Source organism: Dipodomys merriami, unplaced genomic scaffold, assembly GCF_024711535.1.
Source record: "Dipodomys merriami isolate MVZ:Mamm:240054 unplaced genomic scaffold, mDipMer1.0.p SCAF_1, whole genome shotgun sequence".
Classification (NCBI taxonomy): Eukaryota; Metazoa; Chordata; class Mammalia; order Rodentia; family Heteromyidae; genus Dipodomys; species Dipodomys merriami.
In genome coordinates this window covers 14,480,818-14,502,519 of record NW_027202270.1, presented here as the reverse complement: position 1 = coordinate 14,502,519, position 21,702 = coordinate 14,480,818, and the positions used below count along the sequence as shown (strand labels likewise).

The 21,702-nt window shown below is 40.4% G+C and overlaps 1 protein-coding gene across 3 annotated transcripts in view; it reads right to left on the bottom strand.

The window, feature by feature from the left end:
• Positions 1-21,702, bottom strand: part of Epha4 (EPH receptor A4) — a 144,211-nt gene that overhangs the window by 33,252 nt on the left and 89,257 nt on the right. For all 3 annotated transcript variants that reach the window (XM_070016136.1, XM_070016147.1, XM_070016158.1), the window contains exons 6-8: positions 3,271-3,395; positions 1,997-2,156; positions 933-1,044 (exon numbers count right to left, since the gene is read on the bottom strand). In XM_070016136.1, the coding sequence (XP_069872237.1) occupies positions 933-1,044; positions 1,997-2,156; positions 3,271-3,395 (397 nt within the window). The remainder of the gene's footprint in view (positions 1-932; positions 1,045-1,996; positions 2,157-3,270; positions 3,396-21,702) is intronic.

The window sequence follows — 21,702 nt, the reverse complement described above, 5'->3', positions numbered from 1 at the left end:
CTGTGGTTACCACCCTCTTTTTAATGTGCACTGGCATACGCAGTGACAATAGCCAAGGTGCTACTGTGGCACTGGTGAAATCAGCAGCAGGCAGAGAGGGACGGTGCGACAGTTACTGCCTAAGAGCCAAGCAGGGCTACAGGGGAACCAGCAGTAGCTCTCCTGACCACCAGGGCAATGAAATAATCCTAAACAATGATCACATGTTCCTCCTCCTCTTGTATGACATGAGAAGCTTAACCATCAAAACCCTAAGATGAAGGCCCAGACGTGGGGCTCGTAAGGGATGGTGAGGGCAGTGTGAAAAGCGAATGGAGGCAAAGCAGCAGAAAAAGGGCCTTCCAAGGAATACGCTGGCAAAGCCGCTGTTATGCCTTTCTGGATTTCTTTGTCAGTATCAAGTTAGACTGTCAGCACTCAGAGCATAGAAACTCTGCAACGCCATGCCACCCCATGCTCAGTGGTGAGCCTCTGGGAATGCTGACAACCTCTGCTGTGGGAAGGCAGAGAGAAAGCATGCGTTGCTTTCATAACCATTATTGTCAACCCATGTGAAAGATGTTTTTATTTTTTTTTTCCTTTGTCAGGGAAGTCCCTCTGGACGAAGGGATGCTTACAGTGAAGTCCCTCTTAACAAAGGGATGCATGTAACACTTTACAGCTTGAAATATCAACACATCTCCCATTGGCTTTTTCTTCGGCTTGGTTTTCCTGGCATTGGTTGGGCTTTTCTGAGACTCCCAGCAGGGTAGACTGCCAGTGTCAGCTCCAGGAAGGCCACGGGAAGATCAAAGCTATGAGGAAGGAGTTTGGCATGCAAACGCCATGTTTATGAAGCTAATCATAAGCCTCGGCTTCGTGTAGAGAAGACAAAAGGCTTCCCCATAAAACCGAGAAGGTGAGGTGCATACAAGAGTGGTTTCAGTCCTTACCTCTTACTGATGACAAAAGCGGCAATGAGTATGACCACGAGCACCACACTGCCGGAGACAGAGACCAGAAGAACGGTGGAGTTGGCTCCATCTCCAATGATCCGGGAAGGCACTGGAACAACAATCACACAGGGGGCAAGTGGGGAAAGGTTCTGAGAGGTAGAACTTCTGACTGCGTCCCCACATTCAACCTTCTGAACCTATTGGGATTGCTGGAAGTTTCTGTGGACCCTCGGTAAATGTTCATGCAACAGTACTGTCTAAGACAACGTTTGTAAGACAAATACCTGCTTTCTATCATTGCACGGCAAACAGAAACATTAAATTCCACATGGCAAAGATACTCTGATCCGTTTTCCTTTATGTCATCACTTTATACTATCAAGGATTTCAGTCTTCTTCTCATCCAACCTTACTTTCTTGTCTGATTTTCTTTCATTTTCATTATATTTAATAATGTATCAGTGAAATCCTCTTCTATAACGAATATTAAAAATTCTGCCCTAACATCTTATCAAATAGGTCCAATTCTAGCTTGTAAGGAATTTTATACTCCAGCTTGGATCCAACTCATGTGTATAGAGATTTGGTATGTTTATCGAAAATGGGCTTAAAAACATACACACAGCTGATCTGATTTGATTTAAACGAGTTCCAAGAAATAAGTAGGGGTGGGGGGGGGAATGGTATATTTGGCTCCTTCTTTAATGTTCTCAGGAAGAAAAGTTCTTATCTTAATGTAGGGTAGCTATATAACCCTCAATTAGTCAGCTTGGTAATCCCATTTTTCATGGTTTGTAGAAGGCTCCAAATGAGAAAGCAAAATTGGCAACATTGTTTATTCATATGAAAAGACAGATCTGATATACTATGAAAAATGGTTTTTCCTTAAATAGCATGAGATTGCCCAAGTTGCAGACATTGGCTTTCTTATTTCATACCACATCCATTGCAAGAAGATGGATGCCAACCAAAACGAGTAGAACGCTCCTTCGATTTCACCTTGGTGGGATTCACTCTAGGCTGTGAAAGAACCGGGAATGGGTCTAGGTGGTCCATGTTACCTGTGTTGGTTGTGACCTCCAGCGGCTCACTGAAGTCACCGTAGCCGGCAGCTGTCCTGGCCCGCACATGGAAAACGTACGAAGTCAGAGGATTCAAACCTTTGATGTCCGTGTTCCTGGCGGCTGTCCGAACAATACGATAGCTCCGCTCGTTCTGGTCCTGTATCACAGGGAGATACAATTGGGGAAGGCAGCAGCGTTAAGTCCCCTGCTGACTTTAGACACAATATTGAAGCTGAGCCAGTCTCAGGAATTGAAAGTAAATGGAGCTGCACAGAGTCTCTAGAAGGCCTGCATTATCTTTAATGTTGGAACTACTTTGGACATGTTGAAAGAAATGCAGAATTCAAGTCTGATTGTTGTTGATAAGTATTTGTGGGAAGAAGAAAAACAAAACATTAACTGATGGCTGGTGCTCTTCTAGTTCCATAATAAGCAATTTAATGTCCCTTGTCTTTTTTTGTATGTTTTGTCTAAGAAATGCCAAAAATACGGTAATCTGATTTCAATAAAAAAAAGTAAGAGTCCAATCCCTTTTCTGCTTTTAATAAAAAAAATCCAATAAATGATTATCTTTAAAAAGGAGAAGCAATTGTTCATTTTCTAGATAGCCTTGGACATAAATAGCTGTCTTTAAAATTCTGTCCTTTAAATGACAAGTTATTTGTAAAAATAATACATTCTTATAACTTTAAGGGGCAGAAGAATGCAATCTTGCATCCCCAATTTTCTATTAAAAGTCACCAGAACCCACATACCATCACTCATAGCAGTGATGTGTTCAAACACATCATTGCTTCACTCCTGTAAATCAGTCTCCCTGATGGAAGAATTATACATGAGGACCTCTTAGCTGTTTTCCTTTCCATACTAGATAGAAAGAAGAACTACAGTTATATTAAACATAATGTATTTCAATGTTTTAAGATAACTAAATAATAAACTTCAGATCTGATAGAGAAACAAAATACATTTCATACTGATAGTCATAGGAATTTCATGAGTTAGAACTGGTCAAAAACAAAATGGAAGGAAGGAAGGAAAGAGGGAAGGAGGGAAGAAAGGAAAGGGGGGTAAGGAGAGAGGAAGGGTGAAAGGGAGGGAAAAGAGGAAAGAAAGGGAGGGAGAAGGAAGAAGGACAGAGAGAGGGAAGGAAGAGATGGAAGGAGGGGGCAAGAAGGATTGGAAGAGGGAAGGATGGAGGGAAGGAGGGAAGAGAGGAAGGAGAAAGGCCAAAGAGAGGGAAGGGAAGGAAAAGGAGGGAACAGTATTACCTTCTCATAATACTTGACTTCATATTCTAAGATAACCCCATTGGGCCGATCTGGTTCCAGCCAAGCCAGAGCCACGCTGTATCTTGTGACTTCTTTAGCCTGCACCAAAGCAATGGATGATGGTGCTGTCAGGAAAACAAGAAGGAATTTTGTCTTAGGGTTAAAAAAGGTCTGGAGGGTTATCAGCTCATCATTTACCTTACTTAAAAACATCATGTAGAAATGTCTTCTACATTTTTGTCTTCTCCAGTACAAGCATGTCTTGTTTAAAAAGTCATTTGGCCATCTGTCATGCGGTGGACTGGTATGTCCACAGGCCTGCCACTACTCCCACACCCACAGCCATTTCTCATACAAAGCTGCTGGTAAAGGAAACCCTGGGCTGCCTAGGTTGGTCTTTTTCAAGGTAGGATGGTCTTGAAGAACTTCTCCTCTTAAGCTCAGTAGTCTGCCTTTCAACCTGCCTTCTAGTGTTCTAAGTTCATTGTACTGATATTTAATGTAATACAACCAAGGGGACGTGTAAGTCTTCCGTAGGCAATCTAGGGAATGCTGGAAGGTGAAGAAAGGATTTACAGATTTTCGAATACAAATAAAAGCAGTGATTCATTAGAGTGAGAAATTTCAGTTTAAAGACAACCACGCAAATAATGAAGAATACAAATGAAACAAGGCGGGTCTCTGTGGACATAATGGCAATTGTGGCCATTTCCTAAGAACTGAAACATTTGCTTTTGCCTGCTGAACTGCCAGCCTCTTCCTCTTCCCATTGAAGGAGACATAAAGGCGGTCCTCTTGGGCACGTTTTGGGGCCTGGGAAGGAAGGCCGTACTTGAGATGTATAAAACCAGGCTGCCTGATAATGCTCGCCTTTCCTCTGCTGTGGTGTCATCTCCAGTCAATTGTTATCTAGCGGTGCTGCGATTGACAAGGGCTGACACAGCTGTGTAACAGCCAGGGGAAAGAGGGAGCATTCATGAAATCCTTAATCTTATCTAACAAAGCTGCCCTGGGCAACTAGCGATTAGGGCTCTTCCCAGATGGAATTCATCTTCACTTTTGTTCTCTAATTGTGGGAATATGTGAAAACAATCATCCAAAAATGTCTCCAGAGGAACAACAAATTAATAACAAATTAATCAGCCTTCTGCCCTTCCCCAAGACAGACAAGACTACCATCTTCAAACTCAGGGGGAAACAATAAAGGAAAATAAATTGCTACTGAAAATGGGCCAGTTTAACCATATTTGCTGGGTCTCCAGGTGGTGGCTGCGAAACCGATAGGACAAATGGCAGTCACAAAAAAGGAGACCTCTTCACTAAACGGAATCCAGAGAGGCTTCTAGAGACAGCTATTTGACAGCCTGACATCTCTGTTAGGAACACATCAGAATGGCAATATGCGCGTGCACGCACTCCCCCCCTTACAGACACACACACACACACACACACACACACACACACACACACACACACACACACACACACACACACACACACACACACACACACACACACTATTCTTTCTGGGTTTTTTTTTTCCCTATCTTTCTCTTTCAGTTCCAAAGCTCTTCCAGATTGGATCTCAGGCATAAACATAAGTGAAAGATACAATGGCTACACATGTTCTCCATCAAAAGCAACTCCAAGGTTAGCAGTACCAAACTGGATGAACAAAGCTGCATGCAGCACACATATGGAAGCCACTGAGCATCTGAGGGAATGAAAAACGGAAACGTGCTCATTAGAGGCTCTAAGACTCCCTTCCCCTAACACCCACAGAGAGACACACACATATACACCAAATATATACACATGTACAAACACACACACATACACACACAGGTACAGCACTGAGATGCACACATGCACACACACACACACACACACAAACTCAGTACAGAGATGCACACATGTGCACACACATATACACGCATTGCCTTTCTTTGCTGTCATTAAGACACAAGGAGCAAAACTTCTTTAAATGTACAGGGAGCACGGGGGCTACGAAGGCTGCCTGGCTGTGAAAAGCCATTTCACTGCAGGTAATAAATATATTGCTTCACAGAGCACTTTAACATACACTCCATAAAAAAGGGGCTCTTTAAACTCCAATGTTCAGGATTGGGAAATGAAATAGAAAAGTGAAGCCATTCGAAAGGAGGCAGGCAGGAGGAACATCATAAAATTATAAAATGAACTGGCTCTCCGAAATGGTCCTGGCTTCGATTCTGATAACCGACATATTCCTTGGGAAAGAATTGTCTGGCCTGCCCTCCTGGTGGACTGATGAACTAAGACGGCTTCGCTCTAGTTGGGTTATCACTGCACCGCTGTATGTGGGGGAAATGAATCCAATTTCTACTTTAGGAGTTGGAGCAACAACGTTCCTGTGTCCATTCAAGGGGAATATGAGCTCAATCAAGGGGCTCAGAAATCGCTAACAGGGAGTCGGCAATATATTACAATCACGTTAGTTAATAGAACACTTCTGATGCAGTCATACTCAGAAAATACATCGGCACAAATGTGAAAAGAAACTAAGAGTGGACCTGAACTCAGAGGTCATAAAAATGCAGGAAAATGAGAGGTTGAAGGAGAAATACAAGAGGCAAGCAGGACAGAAGGGAACGTTAAATGGCAGGAGGGAGACAGGAAATTGCTGAGCTGATGAGATTTGTCTTCGGCAACTGCTTACAGAAATGCAACCAGAGAAAAGTAGCATAATGAAGTCTGATTTACAAAAACATTATGTCAAGCCTGGATTCTTTTTATTTTTTGTGCCGGTACTGCGGCTTGAACTCAGGACCTGGATGCTATATCCCTGAGCTTTTTCCTCTCAAGGGTAGTACCCTACCACTTGAGCCACACTTCGAACTTTGGCTTTTTGATGGTTCATTGGAGGAAAGAGTCTCAGGACTTTCCTACCCGAACTGGCCTTAAGTGGCAATCCTCAGATCTCAGCCATGAGGAGTTAGGATGACAGGTGTGAGCCACCAGCACGCCAGGAGCATCTTACTGAGAAACAGCGACAAAAGCAATATGTGGCCAAGTGAGGTGCGGTGACACACCTAAACCCTACAACTGCCCTGTAGTACAATCTAGAAGTCATTCTGCACCCTTCAAGGAGAGCTTTGAACTTTCCCTGCTAAGAACACTGGTTTGAGAGAAGTTCAGCTTTGCCAAATTGGCCACTTTATAAAGGAAGCAACTTGATTGTCCTCCTAAGCCACATTCAGGCTCTTCCCTTGCCTTTTCAATCTCGTTTCCATCAGAGCCGCCAACTGCACATCTGGAAGCCATCGCCCTGCCGCATGTGCCCGCCCGCAGCTCATTTCCCAAGACGAGACATTTGGCAGTGGAATTTCCCAGTTCTTCCTTTCCCCCGTGAGTCCCAAATGTCATCATTCTCCTGCCACCCATTGGTGTCACATCCTTCTGCAGTTTGTATTAAGATTTCAGTGATACTGTGATTACTTTCAGCCCTGTGAATCTTGAGAAAGAAGCTTCCCATTTATAAGCATGCACTAACTAAACCTTGATGTCACTGGAAGAGTTGGAGAAAGGATACCTCCACACGGTTGTTCAGGCGGAAGAGAGTTCATTAGCAGAACCCAAGTGACCTCAAAGGAAGAGGAAGTGACTTCAGAGCCTGGGGACCTCCCACTAACCCAGGTGCACCAGCCAGGTACCTGGGTTACAGGTGCTGGGAGGTGATTTCTAGAGGGGGCCATGAGTGCCCCCAGGGAGAACAAAGAGGAAGGGGCTCATTTTTCCCCAGGGGAACCTAACAGTCACTTCCTCTTAATGGTAGGAATCATAAAATAATCTGCAAACAAAACAAGGTAATCAGTGCTGGCAGGGAGGCTAAACCAAGTGCTCATGACTAAGACCTCGGATCCTAGCAACTCAGGAGGCTGAGAGATTCAAAATCTGTCCAGGAGACTCTCCTCTCCAATTAACTAGTAAAAACCAAAGTGGAGCTGTGGCTCAAGCACAAGTCTTGCTAGAAAAAAACCAAGCCAGAGCATAAGCCCCTGAGTTAAAGCCCTAGTACTGGCACAAATGGAAGGAGGATGGGGGAGGGGGAGAGAGACAGAAAGACAGAGAGACAGAGACAGAGAGAGACAGAGTCAGAGATACAGAAGTATCAGGTACATCCCAGCCCTGAATTACTGAGAGAAAACTGAAAAGAAAAAGGAACAAACTTTCACCCAGGGTTGACTCATATTATGTAACATCCCAAGTAATTCTTCCTTCAAACATCTCTGAAGTCACCCCTGCTGTTTCCACATTTGTAAAGCCCTGCCTATTCTGATTCCTGTTTAGGAATATTTGGCTCCTGAATCCTAACATTTCATTGCTGTGCTCTTTGAGATGAGAAAGGAGTCAAATGATAAAATAACAGATAAAAGCAATCCCTCCTCCAAAAAGGTAAATAAATGTACTAATTGATGCTTTAGTTCAAAAGAATCAGAACATGGCAGGCATTTTAGAGATCAAGTAGAACAAAAGTTCCTCCTCAGTACTGACTCATTCACCATGCACACACTTAACAAGGATCTAGGGAATGAGGAAAACTCAGTAAAATACAATCCTCAGTATCGTATTAAGCACCATCTTATACTGTAGGGGGAAAAAAATCAAGAAAGTTTTGTAATAGTTTTACCCAAAGACTCTTTCTAATGTCAACTCAAGTACCCATTTTCCTAGAATTTGGCAGTTGAACCTGCTGATCTGTATTCAAGCTGTGTCAGGACAATGGGTAGGAAGGAGCATTATCATACTTACTGTAGACACACAACACATCTACTGAAAAGTCAGAGGTGAGGCCAGGAGGAAGATGGAGGCTGATCTACACACCCTCACCAAAAGAAAGAGATGCGTCATAGTTTAAAAAGCATTCCTAACTAGCCACAGACTTCCTTCATAAAGAGCATGGTTGTCGTAAGTGAAGTTGTGTGCCCTTGGGAAGAAAAAAAAAAAAGCAGGCATTGTTTAATGGCTGGAATTTAGCCCTAACACACAGCGAGAAAGGCTGGTTAGACCAGTTGACAGGATCATGGTTAGAGAAAGATGATAGTTGCACAAATCACAAAGGCAAGCACTACGAAAGGTAGTTTACAAAGAAAGATTTATGGCCTCATTCAACCAAGTCCATAATTTTCCAAATTTGGCAGCAGAATTTCCAATGACCAAAAGATGCCAATTTTACTGTTTGGAGACCTTTTTTTTTCTTTCTTTCTTTCTTTCTTTCTTTTTTTGCTGTTGACTCTCATGGGGATTTTAGAAGTTCTTAATTCAAAGCATGTCTTTCATTTCCTCTTTTATTTACAAATCATGCTGACATATGTATCCATTCAGCCATTCAACAAATACTCTTTAAGACTTTGCTTGAAAAACTTACAATCCAAAGTAGAGCTAAATAGGCATTTAGAATTATAATGCTAACCATTACTTGGCTGAAGAGAGGCAGTGTTGGGGCCAGCAGCCAAAATAAGGACATGGAAAATCATCATAGAAAGATTTGGAGCAAGGTAGATGGGGCGTGGTCAAGGTCTGCAGGGCTTAAGAGGAGGCAGGAAAACAGAATGATGGATAAGCAAAATCCACTGGCTACAAATATGACTGGAATTCTCAGGGCCTGGCCCTGTATGGTTGAAGGCCTTCAAGTTTCTAGAATATTTGGACAAGGAAACAACACAAAACGTTTGATCCACAAACCTATTAAAAAACTTTTTTTGCAAAAAAATTCTGAGTCTGAGATATTTTACTTGACATCCCAGACAAGTTACTTAAGCTTTCTCATCTCAACTTTCCTATTTGTAAAATATCTGCTTTCCAAATACAAGCTCAAAAGCTAACTACAATGCATGTTTTTTGTTTTGTTTCTTTTCTTTTTTTTTTAAATGCAGGTACTGGGGCTTGAATTCAGGGTTTGGGTGCTGTCCGTTGGCTTTTTTGCTACCATTCAACCTCTTTCTTTTTAATGGCTCATCGGAAATTAAGAGTTTTTTTGGACTTTCCTGCCCAGGCTGGTTTTGAATCTTGCTCCTCAGATTTAGCTTGCTCAGATTTAGAATGCGTAGTATTACAGGTGTGAGTCACAGAGGCCTGGCTTACAATGCAGTCTTACGGATAGGCATTACCTCGTTCATCTCTATGTCCAAAATATTCAGGATATCCAGTGTATTGTGGGTAGACCATACATTTAAGGGCAAAAGTGAACTAAATGTTAAAATGGTCTAAAAATTTCTTGTAGATGGCACAACATTTCCTGAATAAATAGTGCCAGTCATAGCCATCCTGAAAATGACTTCCCATCTGCACTGGTTTCAGATGACCTTCTGTGGGTTTAATTTGTGCTATTTAGGTTTCAACAAGCCATTGACAAATGGGAGCGAAGCAAATGACAATTCCAATAATAAATGGGATCTCTGTTTCTAAGGTGCACGGGGGATACTTCTGTGCATTTTGCCTACGCAGACTGCAAAATGTCACTCAAATGTAAGTATGCATTAAAAGAGGCTCAGTGCACCTGTTATAGACCACACTTTGAGGGGATGCTCTTAAGGTTGAGGAAGATGTTGACAATGTGCCCAGTTATCTCTCCCCGTGTACCTGTAAGACATATGCAAATAGTTCTCTTGATCTCCAAATTTACAAAAAAAGCACAACAATACGATAGTTCTCAAGTCATTGTCCTGAATCCAGATAGAACTCTCAAATATCTCCAAGTATCTCAGAGTAGAGTTATCTTTCTAAGATGCACCATGGTAGTCAATCAATGCCAGGAGATGCCACTGATGACTATTAATGCATGGGAATAGACTCAAGAAGAAGGGGAACGGACAGGCTGAAGTCAAGAGTAAATGCAATAAGATTTCCACATACTTATGGAAGCACATAAAATTGCAGTAAAAAGGTATTTTTTCAAAAGTAAATCCTAATAGAGGATAAAAGGAAAAATTACTAGAACTTAGAAGATGTTACATGATTTGAGCTTTCAAATAGAAAACAAAGATAAATTTCACACCTCACCCTCACCCCTCCCCACACATACTTTTTATGGAATCAAAAGTTCCACATAGTCTTGAGACAATGAACTGGCTTTCTACACAGAATCCACATTTTCTAGGTACCTGTGGTTACTTCTGGTCTGTGAGCCAACCACAATGTATTCAGAAGGCACATGTGGTTTTATCTCTGTGTGTGTTTTGGATAAACAGAAAGGGCATAGATTGAGACCTCTGTCTCACACTCTCTCTCACTCTCTCTCTCTCTCTCTCTTGACTGTAACAGTGGTGCATTTCCCAAGGAAGAATTACAGGAGATGCTTTGATGTCAAACAGAGGTAGCTCCCTTTAAGAGAATGGTGCATTTCACTTTCTGTGGTTCAAGTCTCCTGGCTTTCCACTGATGTGAATGCTATAATTTTCTTTTATTCATTTCTTCAATGACTTGCCATTAAAATCCTACAAGTCATTTTACTGCAGCAGTTTTGTACTTGTGACACCCAAATGGGCTGGAGAAGAGGAAAAAAAAAGACAAAAGAGAAAAGAAAGGCAGAAAGAGACTCTGGGATCTTGGGCTACAAAACTGTTTTGGTTTATTATTCCCCTGGAGTCCAGCATCACTAGTAATGGATTAAAAAAAAAAAAGAAGTGTTTAGAAGTGTTTACAGGAACTTAGGGGGTATGTGTGTTTCAGAGGAAACAGCTAAAATAGATGGCTGTATTTGATTACTGCCTCAAATTAGGGGGTGGGGGTAGAGAGATAAAACAAGAAATAAATTGATGCATTGAAAGGTCTCGAGCCTGTGGGCATGGAAGAGTGAAAAGCCTTTGTGAAAGTCCAGAAGCCTGAGTGGTCCTGCAAGGCCCGTTATTTTGAAGGGAAGATGATTTTCCCTTGCCATTAGAGTTACCTTTCTCCAAGTTACCCAGGATCTGGATTAAAATAGGTGATGCTTATTCGAGAGATCTTCCTCTGAAGGAAAAATAAACCCACAGTTTATATATACATACCCGGCCTAATGCAAATAACAGATTCAAATTTAATTACTTGGAGCTTAAGGTTGTTGTTGTTTTCTTTCTCAATTCAATGTCACGGCTTTGTAGTTTGCTTTATATCAAAGGGTTGTGCATCTTAAAATGCTATCAGGCATCAAAATTAAATGCTTCAAAGTACTAATGATATCCTCATGATTAAGGGTTTTACATCTCAGAGATGCTAAGAATTAAGTTGCTAATACTAAGTGCTTTCGTCTACACCCAACCAAAGGGAAAGAGACACTTCTCCTTGTGGGTTTAACACCACCTCCAATGACTAGGCAATTTCAGTATGTCACGGTGGCTCTACAGTTATTTTTCCTGTATCTTATCTTACTCAGCGATTTACCAAGAGTTTTCAGATACCCAAGATCTCATGCAAACAGCTGGATTATTGTGCTACTTTTAGGTAAAAATCTCAATCCCTCACTACTCTCCCCACCCACCACCAGTATAAAACCTCAGGTATCAACCCCAGAGCTCTTAGCTGTTAAATTATTAATCTTGAGCACATTGACTCAGTCAAGAAGTGAAATCATTTTTAACACAAACAAGCAAAAGGTATATTAAAAAAAAAAAACAGCTCTCCACTATCCCAAAATTGAAAAAAAAATTTTTTTTTTCCTATTTGATGGATAACCAAGAACTCTAGAGTCTGAGTGCTATACCTGAGCTTCTATGTTCAAGGTGCAGCCTCTACCACTTGAGTTTTTTTTTTTCTTTTTTGATGGTTAATTGAAGATAAGAATCTTATGGACTTCCCTTCCCTAGGCTGGCTTTGAACTGTACTCCTCAGATCTCAGCCTCCTGAGTAGGTAGGATCACAGATGTAAGCCACAGGCACTGGGTAACGACCTGTATTTTAAACCAATCATGTAATACAGGGCATAGTAATCAACTGAAGGATTCAGTTGATGCCTATGTCCAAAGTCTGTGTGTGTGTGTGTGTGTGTGTGTGCGTGTGCATGTACACATGCACGTACGCCTATACTGGGCCTATAATTTAGGTCCTTAGCTTTTTTGCTCAAGGCTGGTGTTTTATCACTTGAGCCACTGGAAATGAGTCTCATGGACTTTTCTGTGGGGGCTGGATTTGAATTGTAATCCTTAGATCTCAGCCTCCTGAAAAGTTACAATTATCAATGTGAGCTATCGGCACCCAAACTTTGCTAAGTCTTTAACACTGCATTTATTTTTGCTTAATGTAAGACCAAGACCTCTTAGGAGTGCTTTTTCTCCCCCTTTTCCCCACTAGATAAAAGCTGTAACTGGCATATTCTTTTTTCCACAATGATGGACAGCAGATTATTTTCAACAAGTTCTTTACTGAGAGCTATCCATAGAATTTTAAATAATAGAAAGTGACGCTATTCTTAGCTTTCACATCAAGTGCTTACATGCAGAAGGTGTGGGGAGTGGCCTCTGGCTAATGTCCAAAAGCATGAGTTCCTTTCTCCTATAAATTTCTTTCTGGGATGGAGTTTTCCAGCCAAGATTGTATTTCTAGACTCCTCCGTATCTCAGATGGTTTAGACGCCTGCATTCGTGGCACTGGAATGAGGTAAAGATAGCACTTACCCTGTAAACTCAGCCTACAAATAGTTCTCTTGTGACTCTATTGTCCCAGCTGGAAGCTGGTGTCTACCTAGGCCTATCCTGGAAGCCCCAAGCTGATTCTCCTTTCCATCACAACCAAGTTGACATGATGTGAGCAAGGAACAATTTTCTATTATGCTAACACACTGACTGAGTATGGGGATTCTAGCAAAAGTGAGCTGGGGCATTTTGGGGAAAATGGAATTTCCTTATATAATGAAGTGAAATGAAGTGCTATATACTGTAGCCTCCTTGAGAATGATTGTGGTTTGAAGCTACAGAAATGGCTTTCATGTCCCTTCTAGTTCTCAGTACTGAATGATTAGCAGTCCTCTATTCATTTGTAAGAAATTGGTGCATGCCACCCTGAGGCCAGTGATTGTGGCACACAAGCCTTCCAATAGTGAATGGATTTAGCACACTCCCAAAACACTGGGCCAAAAGATTGGACTAACATCCTGTTCAAGTGAAATGGGAAAAGACAGTGGGGCTCTGCATGGCTTTTTCAAAAAGACCTAATTTTGGTCTTCATTGCAGAATTAACAGTTTACCAAGTTGAAGACATCGGCCATGTGAATCAGAGCAAAACACAGAATGGTGAATGAGTGAAAAAGATCAGCTTCTTCTGCAAGGCACTCACACACATTCAACCTCTTTCACTTCTCACACTCTTTGAAGTGGTTATAATGATCACCTTTACATTTCAGATTTGGAACTTTCAACATAGAGAAATTAAATAAATCGACCAATGCCATAAAATGAGATTTAAAACCCAACTCCACCTGACTCCAAAGTATAAGATCCTCCCTTTTTATACCCCCCACTGACTTCGCATTTATTAGGTAATTACAATGTGTCAAGTATTGTTCTAAATCACTCATATGAATTAACTCATGGAAACCTTACAAAACCCTATGAGAGAGGTACTTATCCTATTTTAAAGACAAAAAAAAAAAAAACAAAGCACACATAATTTGAGTAGCATGTCAAATCATAGATTATAAGTAGCAAATGTGAAAGTCTGGTTCTAGAGCCATTGATCTATACATAAAAAACATTTATCCTCTTCCTAGCCTTTCCCTGGGAAGAAGTTGGACTTGAAGGTTAGAAGACTTGTTTATCCACACAAATGGTAGCAAGGGCAATATTGTAAGTTTATCAGCAGTCTACTATGTGTTAGATACACCGTTTTATGTACTGTGGTGGTTAGTCATGATCTCTCTTCATAGACAAACACAAAAGCTTATGGTGATGAACCTTCTCATAATAGAATTCACTCAAAGATTAGAGTTAAGAATGAACAAATAAATAAAATTAAAAAACAATAATATTTGGACTTAGAGATAGGGCAAATATCCAAGGGAAGCTTCTGGAAGGTTGGAAATGTTCTGTTGTTCTGTTCCTTGGCCTGCATGATGGTCTGAAGGGGGCTCAGATGTTTGCCTTGAGATAATCCAATGGCTGTGCATTAGTCTTGTCTATTTTCTGAATGTGTATATGTCACAAGAAAAAAAAGGTTCTAAAACAAACATCAATGTTAATAAAGAATATTGATGATGAAGTACTAACACTGCTTTTAGAAAAACACATCTACAATCCTTAGTATCCCCTCGGCAAAGAAAAAACTAAAAATATCATAATAAAACATCTATGTTTTTGCAACTTCGAATTTCTGCAACTAAACAGGATTCTTAATACCTCAGCTTATACACTAGTATCTGTGGTGAAGGACATGCACTATTAAATTAATTGCACTACTTTTGAAATAGCTGACATCTACATGTATAGTACTACCTAAGATTTACTCTGGACTATAAGCGATGACAGTTCAACTCTAAATCCAACTCAGAACTAAGGTCAAGGCACACCAGAATGAACAGGGAATTCCTTAGCAGCTACCCAGGTATTTCTGTGGCAGGGTGCGTGCGTTCTGTTTCGTCTGGGAGCTGCTCATTTTACTTTCTACTTGCTTCCGAAGAAATCTGTTGGCAGGTTCTGACAAGGATAGCCAACACTTGCCAACAGAAACATGGCAGGATTCAAAGTGTGTGCTTCCTGTTAAGTAAGAATGCCAGTTTAAGGCAAGCAGGAAAACAAGTCTTCCCACTGGGAGGTAATTTAACAGAATTTGCCTGAGCAAGACAATTGTTTCAAGATAAGAAAACCATAAATCTGGCAACAACAAAAATATATGTTGTTGTTGATTTTTTTTTTCTTTCTGTCTCTCTAAATGCTTCTATTTCTTGCTGGGCTTCACTATGCTGAGAAAGGAACATTTCAACACTGAGTTGGAATTCTTGTACGCCTGGCATGGTTAGATGAGATAAAAGTGGCTTTGGCCAAAGGTAGGTCTTTCATGATTTATATATATTGCCTTCCAAAATTAATCTGGAATATGTAAAGACAAGTCCTCTTCTATGGAGTACAAATAGTCAAGAGAAAGGGAGGCCATTAGCAGCAGTGAATCAAGGCTACTGTTCCTTCCATTGACAACTTCACTGGAGAGCTTTAGGCCTTCCAAATCTGGAAAATGAAAAGCTGTGCTGGGCCTTCAGGTTCCCTTTGTTCCTCAGACAGCTGCTAATCGTCCTGCTGTGTTGAGAACCGTTGAGACAATGCTACAACATTTAGCTTTCTGACATCCAAAGCATCTAGATCAGTCCCAATTAAACATGTATTCATCACCCAGACTCTAAAAGCGCAGATGATGGATGCAGCCAGTAAATCTTTGCTCTTGCCTTTTTACTTTCTACACTCGGAATTCCACACTTACAGGCAGAAACACTTAAAAGCCTGCTCTAGAAACTGACCAATTAAAAGCCTTGCTCATTGCCTTATATCAGACTTTTGATGATTTCCTACCTCTGAAAAGCCTTTTAGAATGAAGTAAGGCATCGATCATTGCCCTATAAGAGCTTGTCAGTTTCAATAAATTGATCTGGGCACTGTGGTCATTTTGATTTTTTTTTCTAAGTGTGATAACTAATTCAGGAGTATTGTAGATTTGCCCTTTGCTACAGGGGCATGCGCATCATTTGTAAAGGTAAAGTTTGAAAAGCAAATAGATGAACCTAGGAAACTTTAAGGAACAAATACTAGTAATTCTAAAAACACCCTCCAATTCAGGTCAAGGAACCAAGTCTAACTGCAAGAATAGCACATTGTTTACTGCATTTACTGCCAAAGCAAAAAAAAAAATGTGTTGGTGGTAGCTGGAAACTCTCTCTTTCCTGTTAATTTCAGACTTTGAAATTAAGGTTGGCAAAAAGTCTTAAATCGTTTTTCCAAAACTTCACTTCCCAAAGGCATGAGGATAGTCATTCTAAATTCTCCATTAAAGGACATTATTAATAGTTAATATTATGGATACATGATCTGGCAATAAATCCCTCAAAAAAGCAATGATCTTCATAGAAAGTATCTAATCCATGTAAGACAAACTGAAAAAACAGTAATATGTGAAACTCATGCATGAGACCTCCAAAAACTATCCTTAGCCATTTTGAGTTAATGGAAATGTTTTAAAATTAAACTCTTTTTTTTTTTTTTCTTTCTCAAGCTAATGGAATCCATGAGAGCCAAGTCTGATGTTTGCAAGGACCCAGGTCAGTGCCAGCACAGGGAGCTCAATTCCCTGGCTTTTGATAGAGCCTGAATACATATACATCATCTGCTGCTCCTCTCCCATCACCGACTCAATGATGGTCCACTGTCTTCCAAGTTGAAAGACTAGGAAGTCAATTAGTGTCAGTTATGATGTGAACACCTGTCGGCTACAACTTGGACTTGGCCCAATTCCATTAACAGAGTCCTTTGTGGCTGCCAAATGGTCGAGCTTTTGGGCCACTTATGATGTAGTCCACATTCAAGAAAATGACCCAAAGACAGAAAGGTTCAGAGTCCCATTAGTCATCTTCCAAGCCAGCTATTCACTATCACATACACAATTGCAACAGGGAACCTGGTTTTCATAATGGTTATTTAAAAAGCTCATGTTCATTAAAAAAAAAGTCACGGTGATTGTAAATTTATAAATATAGTTTCCTTCTCATTTTACTAGACTTTTCAACTCTGAAACTCATTTTTAGCAAGTGATCTTCCTCTTGTCACATTTGAAACACATAGGAAGGAAAGAGAAGCAAAATCAATGCACTACACTTAACAACTAATTAATTGAAATATAAAAGTACAGGCTAAAGATTATTACTGACTCAGCCAGATAGTTACAGGCAATATATTGGTAAATCTTTTGAAGCAAGTGGAAGCTACCTGGAAGTTTCTGACACAAGTCCAAATTATCAGTTGATTAAGAGAAGAATGACTCAAGACTGAGAAGAAATACTATGGATGGTAAGCTAGAGTATTACAAGTGTGTGTGTGTGTGTGTGTGTGTGTGTGTGTGTGTGTGAGAGAGAGAGAGAGAGAGAGAGAGAGAGAGAGAGACACACACACACACACACACAGAGAAAATAGCTGGACAGAGACTAGTGAGAAGTTCTTAAGACTCCTCACCTTATTCCCCATTTTTTGATTCTACTATATTGATACATGGGGGATGTTTCCACCACAAGATATCAAAATATTCAAGAGACATTATCTGTGAATTGCAGAATATTCTATTGTATGTGTAACATCTTTACTGTCCAGTTTCTTACTTGTTATACAGACAAGCTCCAAGAGATGACTGGTGTGTAGAAAGAAAAAGAAAAAGACCTTTGGCTTAAATTACAAAGCAGTACCTTTTGAAACTGATTCATAGACAAATGGTCACCACATGCCTTAAGCTCAAAAAATAAAAAATAAAAATGTGGTCATGAAATGATATTCTTGCAGCCTTCACATTTGAAACCTTATCTTTCTGACATTTCTCTTAAAAGCTGTGATGTAGCTTAGGAGCAAGAGAATAATTTATGAGAAGGGATTTTAAGCTTGGGAATTGGCAAACGTAGATTTTTTTTTTTAATTTTGGGGTATCAGCCAGAAACTGGATTTTGCATGTGCCAGATAGTTTAAACTCCTACAAGGCATTATAAGACCAAGGAGGAAACAACTGAGCTATAAAACTTTAAAATGTTATTAAGGCCAATAGCTGTCTTCAACGAGATCTGTGCTTAAGAATTCAAGATGACTTTTGTAGTCACAAAGCATAACAAAGAATGCATTAGCAAAGCTATAACTATTTTGGGATTATTTAAAGAAATACACACTAGAGGGTTCCACAGCATCTCACCGGAGCCTCTCTTTAAACACAATTTGCTGGTGTGAATTCTGATAGATCTGGATCTACCAAGGGGCAGTCCCCAAAGTGTGGATGGACCTCATTGGACCAGCACTCCACCTAGAAATCATCTTATAGCAGTCTCTAAAAAAGACCTGAGCAGATGCTGCTCCAGCATGCTCTGTATGATCCCTTATGTGGAAGTTATTTTGTGTTTATAATGCAATAGAGGAAGGCGAAATTGATGAAGAAGAAACCGCCATCCTGCAAATAGCAGACATACTTCAAATATACCTTTGAAAGTTACTGGTCCAAACAACACATTTTTTTCATATTTTACACACACTTTTTTTCATATTTTACACACACACACACACACACACACACACACGCACGCGCGCACACACACACACACTCCCAGTTACTTGGAGGACACTGGAATTAGTTAACTAGTCTATATTGGTCTATATGGTAAGCACTATAATAGCTACTTAGGCTTTAAAGTTCTCTGTTCATTGTTCCAACTTACAAAGAGACACACCTTTTTCACAGAGCAGGGTGGGTTCTACCATTGTTTTGCACATAAAAGAAAGCACCAAGAATCCTTATTCTTATATTCTGTAATAACCTATCCCTGTCTCCATTTTAAATAGAAATGAGACAGAAATCGACATAAGTTCCAAGATTTCCCATGCCTCCAAAACCATGGGGAGAATGAATGCTTCCTAGGAAGTTATTTTAAAGCTTTCTAACTTCTCCTGGGAACCTTACAGGATGAGAAATAGATTCAGTGGAATCCCAGGAAAGCCCTTGCCAGTAGCACTCAGGATCATCAGGAATCTCCAGATGAAAAAAAAAGTGTTTAGTACCCTGGTAAGAGGAAAGAATGCTTCGTTAACATTTCTGGCACTTACATCGTGCATAACCTTAGCTTTGGTAAAAAAAAAAAAAATGTATGTATGTATGTATGTATGTATGTACGTATGTATCTATCTATCTATCTATCTATCTGTCCATTTGTCACTTATGTCTATTTTTTTATTTACAAGCTTGTTCTTCCATCACCTTTACATTTACAATGAGCCAAATACACAATGTTTAACGCTCTCCACCTCTACCCAAAAGAGAAAGATATTGGGGAGGGGAAAAAGGAGGGAAGTAGAGAGAGGGAGAAGGAAAGGAGAAGGAGAAAGACAGAGAGAGCAAGAGAAAGAAATGATTCAGGAGGCAGATTTACAACTTGCAGCCCGTTATCTAGACAAACACAAACTCTCCAGGGAGCCATTGTGAGCTTGTCCCTTTTCAGTGTTTGTTCTAATGGATGGAGGTTGCCCAAATCTCAGCTTTCTATACACAGTGAGCCTGCTGGTGGCAGGTCCCTACTTAGCACCCACTGAGAGGTAGAAGTCTTGTTTGTATGCATACTTCACAGAACAAAGGTTCCTAGATAAAAATTCACCTAGATTTAAAAAAGTACCAAACCTACTCCTTTCATCAGAAAAACACTTTTTTTTTCTCTTTTCTCTTCTTCCTCCCCTTCCTCTCCAGTCCCTTCTCCTCTTTTCACTTTCATTTCCTTTTCCCCTGCCTTCCCTGCCTCTCCAAGAGTGATAGCAAAATAGACTAACTATTTCAAGTCACTCTAATTCTCCCATAAACCACATTGGAGACTTATGTTTTTTGTTTTGTTTTAGAAAGTGGCCTTGGTCCCTTATCCGTAACAACAGGCTAAAGATGGTTTAAAGAAGAACTAAACTTATTTTCTTAAGCACAGGTTTACCACCGCATCCCAACTGAGAAAGTGGGAATAGCTGAATAGCAGGAATTGGTTTTCAGCTCTCCTTGGTGGCTGTGAGAACCGTGAGTCGTGTGAACACTTGGCGTGAGCTCCAAGGGCCTATGACATTTCCCAATAAAAGCTGTGGTGTGACCACACTGAAGTCTGGCACTCTCTTTTTCTGGCACCTTCAAATCTCCAGAACGCATTCCTTACCTCTTTCTTCTTGGCCCAAACAAAGGAGGATTAAGCACTAGGGGTGTCTTGAGAGGATCAGAGAGAGCAGACACAGGGGGAAGGCTTGATAAACAAAAGAAATAGTTTTAGAACTCATAGAAGAGGCGAAGTCTTGCTCATCTTGCTGGATTAAAGTGTACAGCCTAAAGCAATACTCACTGGCCTTTACCTAGAGACAAAAAGATGTGTTCTTAGTGTAGAGCCAGGCCATGATTCCAAGGAAGGCTCTACATTTAGGGGGTATAGACCCACATTTCAATTGTCCCTGTAGTTAAGATTTCTCAATGCGCGATCAGTCTGTAGTGTGACCTTTTTATTTTTATGGTGTTTAAAGGAGAGGAGGCAAAACTTATTTAAAGATATCAATCAGTACCGGTTAACGGAAGCTTTGATAAAAGTTTTTTCTGGATCTTTTCATTGATATTCAGTTGGACACTGGAATGGTTCTGAGGAGGTGGTAATCAAATTTTACAGGTTGGATAATTGAGAAGCCCACCTTAACACCCTTGCTAGCCCTGTACTGTTCAGTTCTCTTCTCAGGTAAGCTTACTTTTCAGCTCTCTTGATGGTTTCTCCAGAGAATGTATAAACTGATGTAGTGCTCACTGCAACAAGCACAACACTGAGAAATGAAAAAAATGAACCAGAATTAGACTGCCAAGCGCAGGCAGGTGAATGGATTTCCCTTCGCACGAATGAACTTGTGTGTGTATTTATTTAGGAGCCAAGCGAATGGAGTCAGGAAAAATAGTGTTCTCAGTCCTGGGTGTATAAATAAAACTTTCATTTTCTTAAGAGTGAAATATTTACCTCTTTTAAAAAAAGTGACCTAATTTTTAACTTATATCCCATAATTACCACCAGACTCTATAGACATACCATTTGTCTATGCTGCTCAGTCAACCTTGAAGTTGGATAATTTAGGAGGTTCTTTTGGAAGGCTTTTAATTTTTTTTCCTACTTGTGGCACATTCTCTCCCTTCCCAAATACAAATTCAGGAACCCAGGTGCCACACACAAAGGTGCAGACGAACCAGTGTGCTCTCTTTTTAAGTTATGACCTTAATTCACGGGGATGCTTATTAATCATAGGAACCTCATAATATTTTATGGTAATAAAATGCTTTTCAGTATGAAGAGAAAATCAAGAGACTGCTTCCCTTTTCACAAAAATACTCAACTTCACTGCTATATATATATATATATATATATATATATATATATATATATATTTCATAAGCATTATGAGTTAACCAAGAGACCAGAGCTGGACCAGAGCTGTTAATGAGAAAACCACAACCTGAGTCCTCTGTAGTCCATTGTGCGCTTCTCAGGCATATAATTATTTAGGTGTGAAATGGTCTTCCCACTCCTCTACCACTTTTGAGGTCCTAATGACTCCATACCAATGATTAGGGATGCACAAACAATACTTCAGTGCAATCTCTCAATAGCATTGCTTCACAGCGTGTTTGACGGACTTCAGGATGTGTCTTTAGAAACAGCTCCTCACTCAGTTCCATTGTTTTGTTTTTCTTTCACGTTTCTTCGGC